We start from the raw sequence: 15,991 nt of genomic DNA on the forward strand, positions 1-15,991 counted from the left end.
TTATTTGTATAGCACATTTCATACACACAGGCAATTCAAAGTGCTTCACATACAATTGTTGACAAGAAAATAAAAGAATAAAAGAAGAGAATAAAATGGACATTTAAAAGCATCACAACAAAACTTTAAGAAAGAGCATAAAAAGTGCATTAAGCAACAGGCGCAGCAGTTAAAAAAAGAGCTAAAAACTTATAGAGGACTCATTGGGTTTGCATAATAGAATAAATCAATGTTTCTATATTGAATCCCCCCGACATCATGACTATATAAGAAACATGATTACACACACATGATTGGAAATGTCCATACCTTTATAATAGTTGGACTTGAACCTTTATAGGCCACACATATCTCCTAAAAAACAGCTGTCAGCAGGGCCGATTTCAGCCATGGGCAATGATGTCCAACACTTCATTGCACTCTTTAGAGGTATCAACTTCAAAACGCATAAATGATTCAGCTCATTTGCTCTAGCTATTTCATCATGAGCCGACAGGGGCTTTTTCTTAGAGTCCATGTTTGTCATGGTGCCAATTGAGTCCCACAGTTTCTTGGTGTTGGAGTTGGACAGAGACTGTTCTGCCCGTTCCTCATATTTAATCCGTGCTGTCTTTAATTGCCGGTTGAGATCATTCTGGGCCATCTTCAGGCCTGCAGTGTCTCCTAGTCTATGGGCCATTTTCTTCCTTCTGATGCACTCTATAACTCCCTTAGTAGTATAAGGTTTATTGTTAGGATATGTCTTTATAGTGGTTTGAGGGATAATGTGCTTGCAGGAGACATATCCTGTTACCACCTCTGCGGCCTCATGAACATGAGCATCTTGGAAGACAACGCTCCAGTCCGTACAGAGATAGCTTCCTTTGAGCTCCTCTATGTTGTCGTTTGACCACACATCCACAGTTTTAATTTCTGGTTTTCTGGACTTAAAGGCTGACCTATAGGTGAGAAGAAGGTATATGGCCTAATGGTCCGAGTTACCAAGGGGCGACCTGGCTCTAGCAGTATAGCATCCTTAACTCATTGAGTGCCAATGACGTCGATCGGCGTCAAATCAAATAGTAACGTTGAGTGCCAATGACGTCGATCGGCGTCAAATGCGTTTTTTGACGGTGGGACGTGGATCAAAGCCTCATGCATCTCCTGTACAAATATTGGAGCTATTGAAGGTGTATAACCTATTTTACGGACCCATTAGGTGGCGACAGTGCTCTCCAGATTAGAGAAAGGTGAGGAAAAACAGCAGAAGAAGCCCCGTGATGAAACGGAAACCGATGAGAGCCAGAGCCAGAGCCGTATAGATTGCTCTGGCTGGAGCTAACGTTAGCTGCGAACAGCAGTCAATCCGCGCCCACAACTGAGCCCCTCTGTCTCTGCTGCATAGTTTCTCCACACGATTAGCCGCCAGAAAAGCAGCACCCGACGCCGAAGGGCCAAACCATTCTCAGCAGTCCGGTTTGGCTTTTCGGTGTCGCGCTGGGAGCCGGCGCACAAAAACGGAGCACTCCGAAAATAAACGCTGGGTGCGTGTTAGGCTGCGTGTTAGTGTGGGGAGGAGTTTGCAGCTGAGGGGGGGGGGAGAGGGGGGTGGGGCACGCAGGGCACCACACAACTACACCACGTCACTACATCAGAAAATATTAGCTTCAGAGTCAGTGAATGTGCTTGAAATGCTTCATTTCACAAAAGGCTGATTATAATAATAATAATGATTGGATTTATATAGCGCCTTTCCAAGTGCTCAAAGCGCTTCACAGAATCATTATTCGTTCACACCATTCGTACTGGTGATTCGAAAGCGTGGCAGCCACAATTCGGCGCTCAACGGCCCCTCCGACCACCATCATTCATGTCTATATTCATACCAATCATACGAGGCAAGGAGGGTTAAGTGTCTTGCCCAAGGACACAACGACGGCAGCTGGGAGGGAGCGGGGATCGAGCCGCCAACCCTTGCGTCATTGGCCGACCCGCTCTACCTCCTGAGCTAAAGCCGCCTCAGCTTCTAATTTAAAACGTCTGTTTTTGCTGAAAACAACCTATCTTCTCCGGCTGATAACTAAAGAACGGAAAATGGTATCAATAACTTTTTATTGATACCAATAAACTTTTTTTTGCTGATGATACAATAGAGTCTCCTCGTTCTTTGTGCGTGTTCGGTGTTTACATAGTAATATCACACAATATTCTGTGGGCCTCGAGAAATCACTGAAAACGCTCTGAAACTCTGGCACTGGGAGCGTCCGTTCTCCAAAAGTGGCTGGCACTCAATGAGTTAATATTGCCTTAGCATTTATCAAGGATATTGTTGTTTCTCGTGCCGCACTTCACATACTGCTGAAAGCCAGGCAGTGATTTATCCAAATTGCAGTGATTTACGTCACCTAGAATCAACATGGGGGCGTGTGGTTTATTCTGTAAGTGCCGGTGGACACAGTCTGTGATCTGGCTCGCTGCTCTCGCGGCGTTCACGTTTGGTGGTACATAAACGACACACACAAATATGTTGGTAAACTCCCTCGGGAGGTAGTGCGGTCGCAGGGATAAGCACAGCAGCTCCAGATCAGGGTTGCAAAAACTCTTTAGCTGTAAAGTTCCTACACCAGCTGTCACGTAGATATACACAGAGCCCTCCCCTTCTCGTTTTGTCAGATCGATCGTCTCTGTCCGCGCGTATGTGAGTAAATCCATCGACTTGTATAAGATTATTCCGGACGTCAGCGTGAAACCAGGTTTCAGTAAACACCAGCAGGCCAGACTCACGGTATTCATAACTCGCACCAACCTGTGTGCGCAGTTCGTCCAGCTTGTTCTTCAGTGAGCGTGGGTTGCAATCACCTATGGGTGGTAGTGGAAGTTTGACAGTTATTCGCACCCGCTGCCTGATGCCTCCTCTCCTGCCCCTTTTCCTGGTCTTCCTGGCACGGTCGGGCGCTGGTCTGGATTGCCGTAGTAGCTCCACGGGGATGTCTCCCAACAAGTTTGGTGACGGTAAAAGTCTGCAGTCCCGCAAGTCTAAAAGCTCAGACCCGCTGTATTTAAGTTGTCCAGTGCTGGAGAGCTCGCCGGCAAAACACGTTACAAGTAGCCACGTTACAAGTAACAGTTTCATTCTTCCCCATTTAATTCCACCAACGTTCAGCGTAGAGTCCAAACATACACACACATTACAGTAGATGCAGTGCCCAGTGTGCCAAACGACAAGAAACAACATAAGGAGACGCCACAAACAGACAGACAATTTGCCTTCCTCCATGTCGCCTGCAGGGCAGCGCCATGTTGGATTAGGATTAGGATCTGATGAGTAATGAGTAATAGGCTACTGACTGAATTCCTAACGTGTGCATTTGTTTATTTGCTGTTAGGGCTGCACAATAATAAATCGTATTTTAATCATCATTGTGATTTGACCATCTGCAATGAACAGAACACATTGCAAAGACTGCCTGAAATGGAATGAATAACAAAAAACATTTTATTTACATGTGCTATGCATTCACACTCATTCACACACCTTTCCCTTGCAGCGGTGCACTGACTCTGCCCCTCAGCCAAAGCCCAAACACACTGTGCATAGTTTCAGCTAAGAGTCGCTACCAGAGAGCCATGCTTGTGCATAGGCTATTCAATGTTTGGGGTCTATGTTAGCAGTATTAAAGCAGAAAGACATAGGAACTGTATAGCTAAAATATGCATACTTCAGTATTTTTGTTTATCGCAGGCCTATAACCTGATGCTGCCAGATGGGGGCAGTCTTACCTAGCAGCCACTTTGGCAGCTACCCATGAGCCATATGGAAGACATGGTCAGGTGTGGTGGTCTGAGTCAACGCTTTGCGCGCTGTGCACGCTCCATTCCTAGGCTTGGCCTCTGTGCGGCCTCTCATGTCCTGCAGCTCCCCAAGCTGGCCCTGTAGCTTGTATTCGCAGCTCAGCTGCTGTGCCTTGCCTGCCCTATAATTGGCGCGCACAATGTCTCCCTCTCTCTCTCTCTCTCCCTCCTCTCTCTTCCTCCCTCTCCTCTCTCTCCCTCAGTCTCTCTCCCCCTCTGTCTCTCCCTCTCCCTCAGTCTCTCTCGTGACCCTCCTCAGTCTCTCTCGTGAGCAGTCTCTCAGACTGATGACATCACTGATGACATCATCACTGATGACATCATCACTGATGACATCACTGATGACATCATCACTTGTGACATCATCACTGATGACATCATCACTTGTGACATCATCACTGATGACATCATCACTTGTGACATCATCACTGATGACATCATCACTTATGACATCACTGATGACATCAGTGATGTCACTGATGATATCATCACTGATGTCATCAGTGTGTGTGTGTCTGTCTCTCTGATCACTGATGATGTCACACTGCCTCTAGTCTCAATGCCAGACCCATGAGAGTTCTTACGCTGATACACTATGTTACTGCATGCTGCAGAGCTCTCTCTGGGTCTGGGACACTTTCCCTCAGAGGGCTGGTTATGGGAGGGAACCGTTCACTTGGCCAGTCATATGCTAGTGATGGCTTCAGTCCTCTCCAATCAGTAACGACTTTGCGATCAGACAACACGGGAGGCGCAGCCCATTTTTCGAACCGCTCTCTCATCGGTGCTACGACCTGTCACTCATATAATTTTAACCCGCCTTCAAAACCAGCAGTGGCTGTTAACTGGCACAGACTCACTTATGTAGTATGCGGAGCGCAGCGATTCAACGTAATATTTGAGTCTTAGGCGATGGGCCCAGCCGGCGTATCTGCTTTAGTTATTGAAAGCAATGATCCTCATCGAGGGAGAACCCAGCCCTCTAAAGTTGCGAATATTATTTTCATCTTAATCAGATTCCGTTTGTTGCCACTCGCAAATTGTACGAGCCTTTCCAAAACCAGAGTTTAAAGTACGTTACATTTGCAGGCAAATGCTGCGACCTACTGGCCGGTAGAACCAATAGCACACCAAGATACTGTTGGAGGGACGTCATTGACCTATCAGAGTTCGTTACGTTTAACATACGGCTCTACTCTTCCTCCCCGAGACGAGTTGGACACAACAAACAAAACAACATGATATATAGCAGCAGCTGCATCACTATACATTTGAGCGTAAGTATTAATGGTTTGCAACTTGTTTGTGTTGTACAGCATTTTGTTCAAACATATGGTGACGTTGAATCAGTGTTAGCTTAGCGCTAGTTAGCTAGCACACGCTAGAATGGGCCTGCATAGCCATTTCTAACTAGCTAGTTTTTCTCGAATTGATATAACGTTAGCATGGAACCATCTCGTTTTGACAGTGGGGAGATGATGTTAGCTTTTAGGTTGATACTAAACCTTCAGATCTTTACTACCTAACATCAGAAAAGCTAGTCACAATGCAGGCTGCAAACTCACCGTTAGCGTTAGGTGACAGCTTAGGGTAAGCCTTACAATGCAGGCTGCAAACTTACCCGGTAAGGTGACAGCAAACTTTTCATACCAAAATAGGAGGATTTCTGAGTCGTTTGATTTCTGCCCTGGTATCTGTCACCTTTTTCACTCTCCATGACTTTGCATCCCTGAATATGAAGTCAGTTAGATTTATGGATCACTGCACCAAAACTTCTGATATGCATACATGAACCACCATCATTCAGTCAGTCAGTCAATTAATCAACAACTGTATTAATCCAACTCGTTTTGAATAGTTTGTTGATGTAACAAATAGTAACATAAAAAGCAGATACACCAAATAGCTCAAATGTGAAAGAGAATCTATAAATGTTGATAAATGAAGATGGCTGTGAACCCAAAATAAAAATAATTACAATATTGTGACCCAGAGTTTAACTAAACTTCTGTGGGCACTGGACAGGGCTCTGCTAAGCACTGCAGTGTATGAGATTAAAAAGTGACTTCTTCTGTTTTCTTTGCAGGTATATTTCCACCAATTCCAATGGATCTGTGTCCTGTCAGAACCCTCAACTGCAGTGTCCTGCAATACAGAACCATCTAGGTCACACATGGGCCGGACCCGGCCCCTGGACCATCTCAATCCGGCACCCAACGTCCTCAAAGGAAAAAAAAACAATGCACAAAAAGTCAATAAAAGACAGCATCACGTTAATAAATCTAATCCGCTACAGCCATTTGATTTGTATCACTATGATATCAGGAGATTAACAGGAGAAATTACCAATCACAGCGGGAGAGAGGGTTACAAATAGAGAGACCCCCATGAAAATCAGGAGTGTTGGCAGTTATCAGTCCAATGTGTTGCACTTCGCTTACTTTATATTATGTAAGTTAGTATGGCCCTCTGGAAAAAAAATGTCCCACCCCTGATCTAGGTTGATAGACTTTCAGATATCAAGTATCTTGGTCAACAGGCTGGCATAAGTAATGTCTCTTATAATGATCATTAAAACTGATTTGGTGACACAAAGTATTTAACACTGTTTCATTATTTGCATCATCAAACATAGCTGCTATCAAGAGGTTTTGAGGTGTCTTCAGTGACCAGCTTACTGTACCAGGTCACTCTTACCAGAAGTGACTACGCTGTTGTCTGTTAGCCAAATATATTTCCAGGCTGTTAGATTATAGATTATCTGACATCAGCCATCTTGATAGATATTCCACTGTCATTGTTTTAATTTTGCAGAGTTGTTGGCTGATTTGTTCTCTCTTTAGTTGAGATGTTTTGCATGAACTGTAATACCATCTGATATTTTCAGTGTTCCTGCAAAAAAAATCATCCACAATTCATTTAAACAGATGGACATTTGCTGGTCTCAGTTCATTTATTTTCACGGCTCAAACCTTCAGATTTGTTGAAATACTGATCTATAGAAGTTAAAATAAAAAGACTGCATAGGAGTTATGAGTGTGCAATCTGTTTCCTTTGTTTACAACTTAGAACACACTACAAAACATGAAAAGCCACTTTTGCCTGCTCCTTGGTTGACCGTGCAGATGTATAAACATGACAATTAAGCAAAGAAGTGATTTTATATTTAAACTGAGGTTCTAATTACATTTGAAGACCCAGACAGTAGTCTACATCATGATAGCAGAAACGGGCAGCTACAGATGCACTCATTTGGCTTCCATCAGGTCATCCTGTCATTGAAGGTTGGAGGCAGTAGATTCTTGCAGACAACAGTGAGCCATGTCAGCCTGGTTTTGCAGCATGTCAGATTTTCAAACCTGTCCAACAAATCAATATAAAATATCAAACAATGTTGCTGCCTGTCCAAAAATCTATAAGTAAGTCACATTGGTTAATTTTAAGTAATTTTAATTAAAATGTTTGTGTTATTAATACAAATGTAACGTTACTCTAGATTAGAGACTAGTGAGCAGATTACTAAAATATACTGTAGTTGAGGTAATAGCCACATTTTTTAAATGAGGTTGATAGTTTACCCAACTAATTTACCAACCATTACACCCCTGCCTGTAACGTTAGTTAAATATGCTGGCTGCTGTTTATTATGTTGGTATTTCTAATATAGTTAATCACAATAGCTAGCGTTTTAGTCCAAGTGACAGACCAAGGGAAGCATAGCCTACAGACTGATCAGTTAGTGCTCATAAACTACTAGCGTTGTACTGCATTGACTAGCTCACAAAAGTTGCTAATGAAATAAACAGACTTTGAAAGGGGTAACGTTAGTTGTAAGGGCAAATTTACCAAAGAACTTACCATAAATTAGTATTTTATCTGGCGTGGCGTGCCCCACTTCCAAGCCACCAGAAGCTGCCGAACCTTCACAACTGACGTCACGTCTTAACACCGAATTGCTGGCTAAGTTAATATTATATAAATTAATACAAATCATAGTAAAGTGCCACTGAAAATCATTCCAAAAAGTTAACAGCGTGTGATGTTGTGGTGTTTGGATTTGACAGTAACGGAACTACAAGAGCAACGTGAACCACGTGATACTTTTCCAAGCCCGCTATTGGATGATAAGTACAAATACGTCATGCATGGGGGACCCTAAACATAGCTGTCTGCTCTCTTTACCGGAGAAAATGCAAGTTGACAGAGTTAGCGATCACAAAATATGGCAAGAAAGAACGGGTGGCAACAAATTTATTTTCATTTGTTGAGACATGTCTCAGTTGTTAATAAAGGACTGGGTTTTCCCTCGGTAGGGATCGTTTAAGTGCACGAAATCTCCGCTGGGCCCGCTGCCTATCTGGGGAGAGACTACAATGCCTCAGACATCACTGATGATGTCACAATTTATGACATCACTGATGACATAATCACTGTGAATTTATGACATCACTGATGATCACTGAGCCCCAGCTCCCATTTATGTACTGATGATGATGATTGTCCTTTTATTCAGAAAGATTTCATCTGAAATCTAAAATGTTTTGCACTAATGATGTAAACTCTTGCAGGTCTGTTCTATTCAAAATAATAGATATATAAAATTGCTGTTTGCACTGTTGTTGTTTTTTAGATTACTTTTTGGGCATTTTGACTTTATTTATTTGTATATTGGACAGTATAGGCAGACAGGAAAGGTGGGGAGAGAGAGAGGGGATACCATGGCAAAGGACCGCATGTCAGAGTCGAACCCGGGTCGGCCGCTGCTACCAGGTGAGCTACCAGGACGCACTGCTGTTTGCACTGTTGAAAGAAAATGTTTGAACGAGTAGGCTACAGTACATGCCAATGTGAAGATAAATTATATCAAAATGTCATTTGCACTACTGTTTATTGTTTTTCTTAAAATGTTGAACTTTATCCATAGCGCAAAAAACGGAAAAACTGATCAAAGTCAGGTTTGTGCGTTTGAAGCCATTGCAGTTATGGTTAATGGAAGTTACTGCCCTGCGTTCTGGCTGTGCATTTCTCCCTTTCTCCATTTCATGTTCTAGTTCTGAATAGCAGACATTAGATCCCCAAGTTTGCCTCTATGCAGATGTCTGAAATGAAGAGGCCAATATGGTGTCAAATATATGATCTTTCTCTTCACAAAATCTGACTTGATTGCAAGACTCAAACAAAAGCACAATGAAAAATGCACAATGCAGTTTCTACTGCAATTGATGTATAACTCATGTTAACGTTAGTGTTGTAATATTGGTTGCATGCTTTAGGAACTCTCAAGCTGTGTTTGCATTCTTGAATAAAGGAAAGGTGGCTTCAGGTGGGCTACAGTCGACCTATATTGATCCAATGGAGCCACGTTAGCGTTAGCATGTGACATTAAGGAACGTACATGACAAAGGTTTGCGCTTGTTGACTCAACTTGTGCTAAACATTGCACGTAGAGTTCACTTCAAAAATGTTTTATATAATTTGAGAGACCTGGTCCTGCGGCTCGCATACGCAACTTGGCTGCTCCACGGCCTCGCCTGCTCTATTGGCACGCGCGTGGGTGTGTGTATGTGTATGTGATGCTCACAAAATGCTATTGTGTGTGTGTGCCCCTTAAGTGTACATCAGTGCCTATGACATCATCAGTGATGTCATAAGATGATGTTTCTCTTATGACGTCACTTATAACACCCTCCGCGATGTCACAATGCCTCCTATGACAACATCAGTCTGACAAAAATTTTAACAGAGAACAAATAAACATTGCCCACTTGCTCCTTTTTATAATATAATTTAGATAGAAGATACTGAGTAAAATACAGTTGTCATTTTGATAACTTGTTTAAATTACATCCTCATAAAAAATGCCAAAATCAATTTAATGTTGTGCTTTACCTCATTTTGTATGATTGAGTAGGTGAGATTTTCAATTTTGTCTGAATCTTTTTCAGGTCAGGTGATTACCTAACTGGCCCTGTGCTTGTTTGTTCACCTCCAGGCCACCAGGTGACTTGGTGAGTGTTTCCCATTGCATGCTGGTCAATGTTGTTCAATCACAGCTTTGTATTGAAAACTTCTAATAGTGGCTTTCCAGTAAGTCACTACATTGTTGCATGTTGGTGAGATTAATTGCTGTGTGCCGTTGGCATGGGTTGGGTAACGCACAAATCAATTACAATGTCCAGACATCTACTTTTGCTTTTTGTACATTTAAAAATAATTAATCCGCGTAAATTCCGTCATCAGAGGGTGTGCACGCAGGCTCTCTGCAGACAACCTCGTAGGCTACTTTTGTGACGGCGCGGACATGTCCAGTGCAGGCTGTGCATTTTCTTCTCTCTGATTTTTCCGCGCCACGTCGCGCCTCCCCTGAAGTTGGCTGGCGCCGCCCAGTGGAGGCACTCCTCACACTTTGAAAAGCGCTGTGTTAGAGGAATATGTGGATAGAAATCAGTAGATAATTACATGTGAATAATTAGAACACAAAATGAAGAATAACTTCAGTCACCAAGTGCTGCTAATGTGGAGGAATCTGTCATCGTCACATTAGTGCAGCGACACATCTGACAGAGCACTGATCAAGTCCCAATTTAATATGTGAAATCAAACTAAATATCCAGGACTTTTCAATGCAATATGCTTTGAATAGGATCACAACCATCATGAGTCTGATTTCTATCATCAGTTTCAACTTCAATCAATTTAATCATTCCATAGAAATTCTGAAAACATCATTTAAATTCAGTCGTCCGCTGGAACAAATCTCATCACTTTCAATCTAAGTCATTTACACAAACACAAGATCTCAAGTCAAGACTTTAGAAACCTTTTCAAGTCATCAAAGTACAAGTCAGACTCAATTCTTCAGAAGTGCTTTTCTATGTGATGCTGTGATTGGTCTTCAGAACAGAAGTGCCATTCTATGTGATGCTGTGATTGGTCTTCAGAACAGGAGTGCTATTCTACAGGATGCTGTGATTGGTCTTCAGAACAGAAGTGCTATTCTATATCTGACGCTGTGATTGGTCTTCAGAACAGAAGTGCTATTCTATGTGATGCTGTGATTGGTCTCCAGAACAGAAGTGCTATTCTATGTGATGCTGTGATTGGTCTTCAGAACAGAAGTGCTATTCTATATGATGCTGTGATTGGTCTTCAGAACAGAAGTGCTATTCTATGTGATGCTGTGATTGGTCTTCAGAACAGAAGTGCTATTCTATATCTGACGCTGTGATTGGTCTTCAGAACAGAAGTGCTATTCTATGTGATGCTGTGATTGGTCTTCAGAACAGAAGTGCTATTCTATGTGATGCTGTGATTGGTCTTCAGAACAGAAGTGCTATTCTATATGATGCTGTGATTGGTCTTCAGAACAGAAGTGCTATTCTATATGATGCTGTGATTGGTCTTCAGAACAGAAGTGCTATTCTATGTGATGCTGTGATTGGTCTTCAGAACAGAAGTGCTATTCTATGTGATGCTGTGATTGGTCTTCAGAACAGAAGTGCTATTCTATGTGATGCTGTGATTGGTCTTCAGAACAGCAGTGCTATTCTATGTGATGCTGTGATTGGTCTTCAGAACAGAAGTGCTATTCTATATGATGCTGTGATTGGTCTTCAGAACAGAAGTGCTATTCTATATGATGCTGTGATTGGTCTTCAGAACAGAAGTGCTTTTCTATATGATGCTGTGATTGGTCTTCAGAACAGAAGTGCTATTCTATGGGATGCTGTGATTGGTCTTCAGAACAGAAGTGCTATTCTATGTGATGCTGTGATTGGTCTTGAGAACATAAGTGCTATTCTATGTGATGCTGTGATTGGTCTTGAGAACAGAAGTGCTATTCTATGTGATGCTGTGATTGGTCTTGAGAACAGAAGTGCTATTCTATATCTGACGCTGTGATTGGTCTTCAGAACAGAAGTGCTATTCTATATGATGCTGTGATTGGTCTTCAGAACAGAAGTGCTATTCTATGTGATGCTGTGATTGGTCTTCAGAACAGAAGTGCTATTCTATGTGATGCTGTGATTGGTCTTCAGAACAGGAGTGCTATTCTATGTGATGCTGTGATTGGTCTTCAGAACAGAAGTGCTATTCTATGTGATGCTGTGATTGGTCTTCAGAACACAAGTGCTATGTGATGCTGTGATTGGTGAGTGACTGAGGGTTGTCTCTGCAGACTCTCCCCTTCAGAGGGCAGCTGGTGAACGGGCTGAGCGCATCAAAGGACAGTCCAGTCTGTCTCCACACAGGTACCACACACTTCACATCCACCCCCCCTTCCTGTTTCTTCCCCATTTTCTCCCCAGTTGTACTTGGCCAATTCCCCCTGCTGTCCCGGTCGTTGCTCCACCCCCTCTGCTTGATTTGATTTGATAATATGCAATTATACATATCTTATCTTATCATTTTATCCAATGGTGCCTCAAGACCAGCAGATTATGTAACAACAACACCACACGGCCGTCTTTTCTCCGTTTAGTTTACTATCACAAAAGTAAGCAAATAACATTCTCCAGTCATGCGTAAATATCTACCATTCCACTGACAGATATGTTAAAATTCACCAGTCCTTAATGCTAAATAGTAGCATTAAATCATTATATTGTATCAAAGCATTTGGCTGATGTTATTGCCATGATCGGTGGACCGAAGTGCAAATAAGTAATAAAAATAGAGTCCGCACACTGGCAGCTGCTCCCAAATATTTATTTGACCACAAAAAAAGGTGACGTTTCCGGCAAAGCCCTTCCTCATTTAGCTCTTAACATTCAATTGTAGTCCTAGCTGTTTACAATTCTCTCCAGGCGCTGCAGCTGCGTCATGAAGGCAAGTCGATCTGATTGGTTGGCGTTGGCATGCCCAGACGGTGACAGACAGACGGTCCATCCAATCACCTGCCGAGTAGCTTGAAAAAAGTGACCGCCCTCTTCAGCAGGGTAGCTTGGCCAAACCCAGATGGATGTAGGTTGTGAAACAAATGTGAACCAACCTACATCCATCTGGCAGCGTCAGGTTAGCCTGCTCTGTGCTGCTTGACACAACTCCAAGTGGGAAGTGAAAATGCACAGGGCGCATTTAGCGGAACAGAGCAGAAGCTTCAGGACCGTGCCGTCACCGTGAAGCACTGCGTCTGGTGGACCCAGGCATTCACTGACTACGCATTCCATCTTCAATCGGTTGATTTCAAACTGCCCCCTCCTCTCATCGCTGCCGTCTGCCGCCTGATATCCCAGCATGCTTTGCAAAGAGATGAGCGTCGGACGGCAGCGACGAAAGGAGGGACCAATTTGAAATCGACCAATTGAAGATGGAAAGACTGGAAGACAGCCAATCAAGCTGCAGCACCAAGCTACAGTACCAGCAGGCGACAGCAGGTGACAAAAGTCACTGTAGTCTGCACAGGGTGCTAGACAGGCTGCGACCAGCTCCAGTGTCTTCCTCGCAGTCATAATGCAACGTATCCCAGTGGAATCTGCCAGTAGAAGTGCAGACACAAAGCCAGCTGAAAAATAAGTGGGTATATACGCCGTCTATCTGCATCTACCCTGCAATACCAACCCGATCTCCAAAAAAATTGTAAAATAGCAACGTTTTTGGACCGACGTTGCTATGTTACAATTTCGGCTCCAAAATTGTAAAATGGTAACATACGTTTCTACAGGGGTGGGCGTGGTTTATGGAGATTTTCCGTTTCTAACCCCTCCCCCTATCCTAACCCTAAAATCTCAGAACGTTACCATTTTACAATTTTGGAGCCGAAATTGTAACATAGCAACGTTGGTCCAAAACGTTGCTATTTTACAATTGTCTGTAAGACTGTGTTGGCAATACACCACTGCTTGCAATGTAGAACCAGCAAAGTCACTTTCTGCTTCTTCTTCTGTACCAACTGCTCAAGGATGCTATTATACAGCTGGGGTACAAACGTAAATTGCTGCTGTTTATATTTGGAAGCCTAGGTAATGTCCACAGGCTGGCTGTTACAGTAAGTGGCCTGCAGAGGGCAGGACAACCCAAAAAGCTACAGAAAGGCACTGGCAAAAGTCTGCTCTATTTCTGCAACCATTTTCACAGCGGTCATTTTGTGTCTCAAAGGCAGGGTAAACACAGGTGTAACCAAAACATTAATGATTGTTTCCAACTTCCATTCCATTTAGGTGTTCCAGTGCCCAGGGGCCCTCATTAATGTTTTGGTTGCACCTGTGTTGATCCTGCCTTTGAGACACAAAATGGCTGCCATGAAAAAGGTCTATTGCTTCACCACATTTGGAGCAAGTGCTGTTTCCTTTTTCATAGACTCAGACTAGATACATTTTTCATTCTGAGATTTACCATTATTTGCACATCTATTATTGTTTGTGTCCAAGCCAAGGATTACTGTACTTTTCTAAATGTGAACACAAATAAAGATATTAAAGTGTGTGTGTGTGTGTGTGTGTGTGTGTGTGTGTGTGTGTGTGTGTGTGTGAGTGTGTGTGTGTGTGTGTGTGTGTGTGTGTGTGTGTGTGTGTGTGTGTGTGTGTGTGTGTGTGTGTGTGTGTGTGTGTGTGTGTGTGTGTGTGTGTGTGTGTGTGTGTGTGTCTGTGTTTCTCTCAGACTGACTGAAGTCCAGAAGATGAGTGGGTGTGTGGAGGAAGAGGAGAGCAGAGCAGAGTCTCCAGTACCCAGCTGTCCGACTCTGTCTAAGAAGACTGAAGACTGGTCTAAAGACTTCAGTGATGAACCTGGACCTTCAGACACAAAGTAAGATGACTGTTATACCAGAGGTGCCACATTATTTTCTATGAAGGGCCAAACATTATTCTGGATGGAGGGCCATGGGCCCCCAAAAAAGGTGGATTAAATCCCTTGTGCTGATGAGGTTTTCAAACTGTTTCACGTCAAGCTCCCCTAAACTGACACAAATTAGACAACGGACCCCCATTTGATATATATATATATATTTAGAGGTTTCAGTACAGAAAGTGTATGAAACCCATGACCACAGTCGTACATTCTGTCATTGTGTTACTTATGCAATTATAATGAAAATAAAATATTCCCCTTTCTGCTGGGGACCTCCTGAAACCTCCTTGACTTGTCTTGGGCACAAACAGTTTGAAAGCACTACAGTAGCACACATGAGACAGGCCAACCAACACATGACAGAGAACATGAGCACCATGCTGAAACCATCACATTGAAGCAAACTAATCAAGACCTACAGTGTGATCTTCATCACACTAACAAACACACAATACATTGCAATATGCAACATCACATGCATTGTTGTCTGTCTTGACTAGAACTAATGATGTGTATAACACATGTCTGTTTCAGAGGTCAGTACCACAGGCAGAGAGCAGAGTCTCCAGTACCCAGCTGTGTGTCTATGAAGAGTGACCGGTCTAAAGACATCGGCAAAGACTTCAGTAATGCACCTGGACCTTCAGACACAAAGTAAGGCTGCTTTCTCACTGGGAACGATTTATTTCGTTCCGTTCCGTTCCGTTCTGCTCACGGGAACGATTGCCCCCATCCCCTCTCCCCTCTGGTCAGCTTTCACATTACAACATTTATTCTGCGCTCGGAAACAAAACAGAGTGCACTTGCGTCATCAACTATGCCTGCAGTGTATCCTTACTCCGTTTGTTGTCTATGAGGTTCCACCACCCCACCATTGGTATTTAGTAGGGTCCAGAACGGTTGCTCAGTCTTTGCCTGTCCAGGTCTGGAAGAGGTGGTGGACGACTCCCGGTGAGACACACGTGTGGATCAGCATGGAGGAGGAGAAAGAAAGGAGCTTCTATAAACCACAGCAAAATGATAGAAACATGTTAACTCAAATGTGTGCACTCAAATGAGAAACACGATATCAATAATGCTACTAAATGTTGACCATGTTTGAAACAAAGCCTATGTGTCAGTTTGTTATGATGGTGATGATATGTGTATTGTAAACGTAAAATGTGCTACAAACTAACTGATGAACAAAGGGAAAGGCGTTTTGTAAGGGTGTTTTACTGACACGATGTGTGGTGATTTGGTGCAGCCGTCACAATAATGTCTAATGATGTGTATAACACATGTCTGTTTCAGAGGTCAGGACCACAGGCAGAGAGCAGGGTCTCCAGTACCCAGCTACCTGTCTATGAAGAGTGACTCGACTAAAGGTTTT

General features: G+C 43.1%; 1 protein-coding gene across 1 annotated transcript in view; it reads left to right on the forward strand.

Moving 5' to 3' along the window:
- Positions 1–8,506: 8,506 nt before the first annotated feature.
- The window catches only part of LOC310771452 (protein NLRC3-like), a gene marked incomplete at its 3' end in the record, with an annotated part of 19,534 nt that continues 12,049 nt past the window's right edge, over positions 8,507–15,991 (forward strand). Inside the window, exons 1-6 of the mRNA XM_083664063.1 lie at positions 8,507–8,601; positions 9,777–9,839; positions 12,011–12,083; positions 14,431–14,577; positions 15,154–15,273; positions 15,913–15,991. The exon at positions 15,913–15,991 is cut by the window's right edge and continues 44 nt beyond it. Of these exons, the coding sequence (XP_083520189.1) occupies positions 14,450–14,577; positions 15,154–15,273; positions 15,913–15,991 (327 nt within the window). The remainder of the gene's footprint in view (positions 8,602–9,776; positions 9,840–12,010; positions 12,084–14,430; positions 14,578–15,153; positions 15,274–15,912) is intronic.

Source organism: Poromitra crassiceps (assembly GCF_964638095.1).
Source record: "Poromitra crassiceps genome assembly, contig: HAP1_SCAFFOLD_1235, whole genome shotgun sequence".
NCBI classification, from domain to species: Eukaryota; Metazoa; Chordata; class Actinopteri; order Beryciformes; family Melamphaidae; genus Poromitra; species Poromitra crassiceps.